Genomic DNA, 8,286 nt, shown 5'->3' on the forward strand with positions numbered 1-8,286 from the left:
CTCCTGGAAACGAAGAGAGGAGGGAATTACAGTAAGTGTGGTTTGCTGCAGAGGCAAGCCTTTGTTAGAAGTACGCTGACAGTGTGAAAGAGTGGGGCTATTTTAGTCTGAGCCCCTGCCAAGCTCTGTAGTTGGTTGGACTTGTGACCTTTTTCTTCCCTTGGTTTCTCTGGAGACAAAGGTGAGCAAGAAGAAAGCTCTATTTGAACCTCTTGCTGCTCTTCTTCTCCCTCTGACCCAAACAGTGTCCAGTGGGGCCAAAAAAAAAAAGGACCACATGAAACCTTCCCCCCCTGCCCTGCTTTCTGATACAGAGCAGCGCCTGCGTTCAAAACATGCTCCAGCACATCCTCGGTTCTCCCTTGGACAGGGCAATGCGAATGATTCGAATGTGACCTGACAGTCTTTTTGCTTAACGTGCTTTTGGAAAGAGCTTTGCGTATACCACGCTGAGAGCAGTGGAAGTATCTCTAGAAATAAAATGCAAATGGGAGAAAATAGCCTTACTGAATTTACTCTTTTCAGTTGCAATCCCAGTGTGCTACCTGCAACAACTGGGAGTTTAAAGATTCTTACAGAAACACCCTAAATTGTTCCCAGCCCTGTAACAAGGATGCAAAGAGCAGGCTCATGAAATTATGGCTAACATAAGACTGGGAGAGTGAAGACACCAATCAAAGAGTAATTTGCAAGGATGTAAAGCAATTAGAAAGTTTAGTAAAGGTCTCTTTCCTAGCACTGCGTGTACTGAAACAGTGGGTTTTGGCAGTATTTTCTTCCAGGTAGGCATTAAAGTGAGCCAAATTTGGGAAACAGTTTTCTCATCTATGGGGTGCTTATGGGGATGAGGAGTCCTGTTCCCAGCTGCTGGCAATCTTGTGGCTTGGAGGACCATGCAACCTCCCCCCTTTGCAATAACATTCCTATGCCAGCAACCCAAAAAGTAACTGTTAAAACACTGGTCTGGGTAACACCAATTCTTTGCACTTGAGCATGGCTTAATTTTGCTGTGGGTCATGTCAAATTAGAGCAAAGTCCTTCCTTTAAAAAAAAAAAAAAGCTAACTGGCTTGATTTTGAAGACATAGTTGGTATTGAATGCAAAAAAAAATAAATGTGAAGCTTGGTTTTGGGTGATGACTCTCATGGTAGACTGCAGCTGCACCAACCTAGAGAGACTTCTGGTGGTCACAGTGGTCGATACTAGTGGTCAGACAAGCAGAGCCTTTACTTATTTTTAAAAAAGCTGAGATTTGTTTTAAAGTGTGTGTGTGCACTCCTCCAGTCTTTTCAGGTTTTAAGCACTTAGCCTTGAGTTTATCTTGGGGGATGAATATGAGGGTTGGGCTAGAAACAGCCATTTGCTCCCTCAGTCATCTCCAAATGCTTTTTGGCTGGGGCCTTAATTGCTAATTAGCCAATTTCTTTTCCCAGGGCAGCCCCGAGCAAGTGGGTGCCTCCAAACTGGGCTTGTGAAGGGGAGCCCTGGGCTTGCAGCGGTGTCGCTGGCAGGGCGATGGAGAAAGCAGCGGCTCTGCTGTGCCTTTGGGAAGGTTTGCACCGCATCCGCCGCGCGCTCTTCACCAGGCTCCGCTTCCTGGCCAGACTGGCTCTGTTATGTTATTTCTTCAGGCCCATCTGTCCATTTTATGTTTTTTCTATGCTATCCAACTCTTCTGGTGGGCCCTGCCGGGGCATTGTGCGGCGTCTTGAAGCAGCTGATGCTGGCGGCAGCCCAAGGCTTGAACAAGAACATGGGAGCACTTTTCCTTGCACCCTTGGGTGCATGGGGGTATGAGACAGGGCTAGCACGGGGATTTTTGGAGACATCTCCTAGGGCTTAGTCCCCATTTTCTCCCCAGACTCTTGCTTTCACCTTCCAGGCACATCCCTGTAGCTGGGGACAGCTTTTGCTTTGGTCCCATAGTGGTCCCATAGCTTTGGCAGGCTGGAGCATTTTGGGGATCCCCAGGCTTTGGCTCTGTTATGGCTCTGTCCCCTTCTTTGCAGCAAGGTTGGAGCCACCCCTCTCTATTTTTTTTCAGCTGCACAGCCAAAAGTGGGCGATGAGGAAGGCTGACCAGTAGTAGGCAAAGGGGAATTTGGAAATGGGGGTGAAATGTGGCTGAGCAGTGGGGTGGGGGGGGGGCGAGTGAGTGACCACGTGTGTGCAGCAGGGAGAGGGTTAGGAATTGCTGCTCTGCTGGGCATGCCAGCGAAAAAAGAAAAAAACACCCAGAAACCAGTTGCAGCCGCGTTTTCCAAAAAGCCCAAGCGTTTCTGCTCGCCGTCGCTTCCAAGAAACGGAGAAAACGGGGAGGTAAATTGCGGTGATTCATCGCGGGCAGATCGGAGGCAGGAAACGAGAGTTTGCCGCCTGCCCCGTGCCCGACGTGGGCTCGGGCTCGCCTGGGCCCGGCGTGCGGCAGCGGCCTGACGCCCACGGGCGCAGCATCCCCGTGCTGCGGCGAGCGGAGCCCCCCGGGAAGGAAACCAAGCGGCGAAGGCCGAGAGCCGGAGGATTTTCGCCTGCGTTTCTCCAGAGCCCCGCGAGCAAGCTGCCCGTGAGCGGGGGGAGCGGGAGCCCACGGGGCTGGGCGAGCCGGGGCTGCCGTCCCCTGGGGGCTGCCCGCTGGCGGGGTGCCCGTCTGTCCCCCCCGTGGGGACCCGCGGGGCGGCGGTGGGCTGGGGGGGCTCCATTGAGAAACGGAGCGTGGGAAAGAGGGGGCGGGGCTTGGGGGCTGCCTGCCTGCGGATTGGCTGGGGGGGGGGGGGGGGAGAGACCCCCAAATAGTGCCGGAAAGGAGGGGGCAGCCCCGAGCTCGCACCCCGTTGGGACGCGCCCGGGGCAGCCGGACCCCCGCTCCCCGGGGCTGTCCCCACGGCTGCGGCGCGGCCTCGGTGCCGCGAGTTGTGCGGGTCTCAGCCCGGCCGGGGGCTGCGGGGGGCGAAACCCCCTTGGGGCACCGCGGAGGGGCCGGGCACGGCCCTCGGGGGCAGCTGGAAAAGCTGCCCCAGACCCGCTGCCGCCCCCAGGGGTGCGGGGACCCCGGCATCTCGCTGGGTGCGGGGCTGCCTGCACCTCGCTTCTTGCATGCGTGTATCGTGCTTGGGGTCAGGGTTTGGGGACCTGCATCGTGGTCGGGGTCAGGACGTGGATGCTTTCGCCATGCTTGGGGCAGGGGCGTGGGACACTTGCACGGTGCTTAGGAGCACACCACTGGGCCCCCGTTACCTTGCTCAGGGTCAGGACGCGGGGATGCTTGCGTGGGGTTGGGACGTGGGGGACTTTGCATCGGGGCAGGGGCCGGACGTGGAGACGCTTGCGTGGTGCTGGGGGTCAGGACACGGGGACCCTTGCATGGCACTTGGTGTCACGTGGGGCCCCTCGCCCGGTGCTCAGGATGGGGTTGGGGTGCAGGAGCTTTGCATCAGGGTTGGGGCTGGGACTCGGGGACCGTTTATCAGAGTGGGTATGGCAGGACCCAAATCAGGGTGAGGATTTGGGAACCTCTGCATCGGGGTCAGGACTTGGGGACTGCAGCGCCTCTCGGGGCTCAGCAGCTGGAAGTGGGGGGTGGTGGGGGCAGGTCGCGTCTCTCCGGTCCCTCCTTGCAGGGATCCATTTGCTGAGGCCCTGGGGCCCCCCACATCGCCCCTTGCTCCCGCTGGGCGGCCGTGGGTGGCTTCCAAGCCAGAGCACAAAGATTCCGATTCGGATTCGGATGCGGCGCTGGAGCTGTTTTAACTCCCCCCTGAGCTGCCCCGACCCGCTGCCATGAAGAAGAAGACGGCCAACGGGAGGGGGCCGGATCCGGCGGCCCCCCTGCCACGTGCCCGGGGCATCGCCAAGCCGGCAGAGGTGAGGTACTGGAGACAAGGGGCCTGATCCTGCCCCCTGGGGAGCTGCGGGCAGAGCAGCAACCCCGTTCCCCCCCCCCCCCGGGCTTTGCAGGGTGGGGGGATTTTGGTTGGTGTCCCCCCCCAAGCTTAATGCACCCTGAAGCTGTTGCAATTTGGGTGCAACCCTACAGCATCGCATCCCCACTGGGTAGGAATTGCCCCAAGAGAGGGCAATTTTAGCATCCTGGCGGGGGGGGGTTGTTAAAGTGGGGTGAACTTTTTGCCCCCCCCTCCCCCAGTACGTGGGCTCCTTCGCGGTGGAGGACCTGGACCTGCAGGGGCAAGCAGGGTGGCTGGAGGAGCAGCTGCGGGCGCTGAAGGTCAGGCGACCCCACTGGCACAAAGCAGGGGCACCCCAGGGTGTGGGGGGACCCCCAATGGGACGGGGGGGACCCCACTGCTGCCCCCCCTCTCTCCCACCAGGACTGCCCCAGGAGAAGGTCGGTGGTGCTGAGGTTCAGCTTGCAAGGGCTGAAGGTCTACGGTGCTGACGGGGAGGTGGGTGCAGGGTGCTGGGTGCCACCTTGCAAAGGTGCTTTTTGGGGTTGCACCACTCGGGACGTTGCTTTTTGCTCAGGAAACCTGCTTTGCAGCCATGCATCTGCAAATAGGCTCGGGCCAGGCGTTGCTCGCACCCTGGGGGTGCCGGGTCCCAGCCAGCCCCCCCTTGTCGCCGCAGACGCTGCTGATGGCGCACGCTCTGCGCCGGATCCTGTACAGCACCTGGAGGCACGCTGAGCGCCAGTTTGCCTTCGTGGCCCGCAACCCCTACAGCCCCCCCAGTGCCCTCTTCTGCCACCTCTTCGTGGGCCCCCTGGGTGAGGTGCGTGGTGCACACCCCAAATCCTCCAAAACAAGAACAAAAACAACAAATAAACGCCAATTCCAAAAGAAAAAAAAAATCATTATCCCTGGCCCCTGCACCCACCCTCTTCTTTGCACCCCGCCAGGTGCAGGTCCTGCACCTCCTGCTCTGCCGCTCCTTCCAGCTCGGCTACCTCCTGGCGCACCCCGAGGAGCAGGCGGGCGAGGGGGAGCCGCCGGGTGCCGGGGTGCTGCGGGAGCCGCTCAACCCCGAGGAGGTGTCGCGAAATGTCAACGCGCTTGTCTCCTTCCGGCGCCTGCCTGCGCCCATCGGCCTCGGCTCGCTGGGTGCAGGGGTAGGTGCAGGCCATGAGATGCTGGGTGCTGCCCCGTGTACCTGTGCACCACGCTTTTTTTTGCAAGGTGTTTTAGCATGGCGCTGTTGCACAGCACTTTGTACAGGGTATGTTTGCACGGCACACTTTTGCACAGCACGTTTTTATGTGATGTCTTGCAGGGCCTTTTTTTTTTTTTTTTTTTTTTGTGGAGCACCATTTGCATGGCGTCTTCCCTGGCAGTTATTACACAATCTTTCCTTGCAACATTTTTTGCACGATATGCAGTTTTGCATGGTGTTTTGCATGGCATGTTTTGTGCAGCCTCTTGCATGCTGTTTTGCAACAGTATTTCCCCTGCTGGCTTTTGTACACTGTTTTGCATGGATCTGTCTTGCATGGCCTTTTCTGACATGGAGATTTGCACAGCACATTGCATTTTGCATGGTCCATCCCGCATAGCTTTTTCTTGCAGTCTTTTGCACAGCCTGTTGTACATGGGCCTTTTCTTGCACGGTGTTTTACTCTGGGCCTGTTTGCACAGCACTTTTTTTGCATAGCAACTTTGCATGGTATTTTACACAGCATTTCTGCATGGTTGTTTATGTGGCATTTTTTTTCTTGGTGTTTTGCATGTCATTTTTCTTCAAGGTGGTTTTTTTTTGCATGGTGTTCTGCATGACTTTTTTTTTTTTGCATGGCAACTTTAGCTTGGTCTTTTACATAGCAATTTTTAAAATGTTTTTATGGTATAGTATTTTTGCACATCATTTTTTCCTTGGAATTTTTGTATGGCATTTTTTTACATAGCACTTTTGTGCATCATTTTGGCGTGGTATCTTGCATGGCTTTTCTTGCACAACATTTTATACATAGCACATCTGCATGCCTTTTTTTTGCACAGCGCTTTTTGCAGGTCATTTTTTGCATACCTTCTTCAGGGTGTTTTGCACGGCTTTTTTTTTGCATGGTGTCTTGGAGGGTATTTTGCATTACTTTCTTTTGGCATAGCCTTTTTGCACAGCATTTCGTGTAGCAAGTGCCACCAAAAGCCCCTTCCCTGCTCTCTGCTGCAGGAGCGGCGGCCGGAGGCTGAGGGCCGAGCTGGGGGCTGGCGCCCGGGGAACCCCTACTGCTCCCCGGTCCTGGTGCGCAAAAAAGCCATCCGCAGCAAAGTCCTGCGCTCGGGCGCCTACCGTGACTGCGGGGCCGAGAGCCAGCCACACCAGCCGCCCCGCGAGGCTGGTGAGTGCCTGGAGGCGACGCTGAAGCGCACGGGGCTGGGGGGACGAGGCCTTGGGTTTGGGGGCGAGGAGGGAACTGACCAGCTCCTGCAGTGGCCTCGGGATGGGAGAGCAAAGGGGCGCGGAGCCTGGCACTGCTCCCCGAGAACGAGAGCGTCCTGGCCGAGAGCGTGTGGGCCTTTGCCGGCATTGCCAGGTGAGTGCACGGCAGCCCCCGGACCCCTGCCACCCCTCGCGGTGCCTACCCGCCTCCTCGTCCCCCCCCCCCAGGGACGGCGGCATCGCGCTGCTGCGCAGGGATGTCCCCGGCGCCTTCCTGCTGCGCCCCGAGCCTGGCCTGGCCAAGCGCTGGTGCCTGTGGGTGCGGGCGCCCTGCGGCGTCGTCCCCTACTGCGTCTTCAGGACACCCCAGGGACGGTTCTGCGTGGAGGTGAGAGCGCTGCACGGGGCAGGGGGCAACAGGGTGTTGGGGCTGGGGGCACTGCCGTGTTCGTGCACCAGGGTGGGGGTGCTCCGGTGCATCAGCGTGTCGCAGTCCGTTTGCATCAGCGCGTAGGTGCACTGCACATTAGTGCACGGCGTGGAGTGCATCTGCGCATGGGTGCCCTGGTGCATTCCTGCATGGTGTGTCAGTGCACTGGTGTGTGCGTGCAAGTGTGCATCGGTATGCTGGGGCATGGGTCCATTGCTGCATTAATGCATCAAAGCGTGGGTGCACCAATACATGGCTACACGGGTGTGTTTGTCATAGGTGAGCTGGCACGTTCATGCATGGGTGCACCAGTGTGCATGTGCGTTTGATTAACGTGTACACATGCACATGGATTGCTTTTGCTTCGTAGCTGCATAGGTGCACTTGTGCATGGGTATGTGGTTTGCAGGTGCACATGTGCAAGGGTGCATAGGGGTATCGGTGTGTGAGTCTGTTGGCGCATCAGCACATGGGTGCAGTGGTGCATAAGTGTATTTGGTCCATTTGTGCATGGGTGCATGGTGAGGAGGTGCAGTTCCTTTCTGGCTGCATCACTGCATAGGTACACAGGGGTATCGGGGTGTGGGCACACAGGTGCATCTGTGTGGGGGTATATGGTGCACAGGTACCTGGGGGCATTGCTGCATAGGTGCATGGCTATATGCATGCATTAGCATGTACGTGCCTTGGGTTCATGGGTGCAGGGGTGCACAAGAACATGGGTGTGTGGTGCATGGGCACATTGGTGTGAGTGCATTTGATCCATGGGTGCCTTCGAGTTGTGGGTGTATCCGCACACAGTTGCATGTGTGCATTGGTGTGTGATGCATTGGTGCGTGGGGGCTCCCATGCACTTGGTGCATGAGCACAAGGGTGTACCTGCCTTGTGGATGCATCGGCACACAGCTGCATCTGTACATGGGTGCATGAGTGCACGTGTGCACAGGTTCATTGGTGCACAAGTGCACCTGGTAACTCACGGGTGTGCACTTGCACACGGGTGTGTGGCTGCATTGGGTGCCCCCGTGCCTGCCTGCTGGCTGCATCGGTGTGCGCGTGCGCTCGACAAAGGCGCGTGGCTGCGTGGGTGCACGGCGCACGATGCCCGCCGGCGGGGGGCTCACCTCTGCCCTCTCTCCCCGCGGTGCCAGCACTCCAGCGCGGAGTTCGCCAGCGTGGCGGCCCTGCTGGCTCACTACTCCGGGGCGCCGGGGGGCTGCTTCTGCCGCCTGGCCCCCGGGCGCTGCAACCCCGGCTACGAGGAGCAGGACCCCAGCGGGGCCAGCGCCTGGGGGGAGGCCGCCTGGGCCCCCGCCGTGGTGCAGCACGAGCGGGGCTAGGCCCGGCTGCCCCCGGCCCCCTCGTAGCTTTAAGTCGCTGCCGGCTGCCTTATCCATTCCCTCCCTGCGCGCCCGGCGGGCTCCGCGGGCAATAAACGGCTCTCCTGCTCCCGGTCTGCCGCCGCCTTTTTCTTGCACTCCCGCACCGCGTTGCTGCGTGCAGGCGTGCACGCTCGCGTGCTCACACCC

General features: G+C 58.5%; 1 protein-coding gene across 6 annotated transcripts; it reads left to right on the top strand.

The window, feature by feature from the left end:
* Positions 1–93: 93 nt before the first annotated feature.
* Positions 94–8,213, top strand: SH2D5 (SH2 domain containing 5). Of its 6 annotated transcripts, none has more exons than XM_066981987.1 (9): positions 94–3,861; positions 4,142–4,222; positions 4,326–4,400; positions 4,480–4,725; positions 4,853–5,062; positions 6,118–6,286; positions 6,379–6,481; positions 6,556–6,715; positions 7,909–8,213. In XM_066981987.1, the coding sequence occupies exons 1-9, from the start codon at positions 3,778–3,780 to the stop codon at positions 8,095–8,097; spliced, it is 1,317 nt and encodes a 438-aa protein (XP_066838088.1). In that variant the 5' UTR covers positions 94–3,777; the 3' UTR covers positions 8,098–8,213. The 6 variants fall into 6 exon arrangements, with proteins under 6 accessions (XP_066838088.1, XP_066838090.1, XP_066838089.1 ...); XM_066981989.1 differs by having other exon boundaries at positions 4,582–4,725; XM_066981988.1 differs by lacking the exon at positions 4,142–4,222.
* The last annotated feature ends 73 nt before the right edge of the window (positions 8,214–8,286 follow it).

The sequence above is a fragment of the Anser cygnoides genome, chromosome 23, assembly GCF_040182565.1.
Source record: "Anser cygnoides isolate HZ-2024a breed goose chromosome 23, Taihu_goose_T2T_genome, whole genome shotgun sequence".
Classification (NCBI taxonomy): domain Eukaryota; kingdom Metazoa; phylum Chordata; class Aves; order Anseriformes; family Anatidae; genus Anser; species Anser cygnoides.

Excerpts from the sequence above, each read along its gene's own strand:
- SH2D5 (XM_066981987.1), top strand. The coding sequence starts at position 3,778 with ATGAAGAAGAAGACGGCCAACGGGAGGGGGCCGGATCCGGCGGCCCCC. Across the intron at positions 4,401-4,479 it reads TCTACGGTGCTGACGGGGAG|GAAACCTGCTTTGCAGCCAT; the intron begins GTGGGTGCAGGG and ends CTTTTTGCTCAG. Across the intron at positions 4,726-4,852 it reads TCGTGGGCCCCCTGGGTGAG|GTGCAGGTCCTGCACCTCCT; the intron begins GTGCGTGGTGCA and ends GCACCCCGCCAG.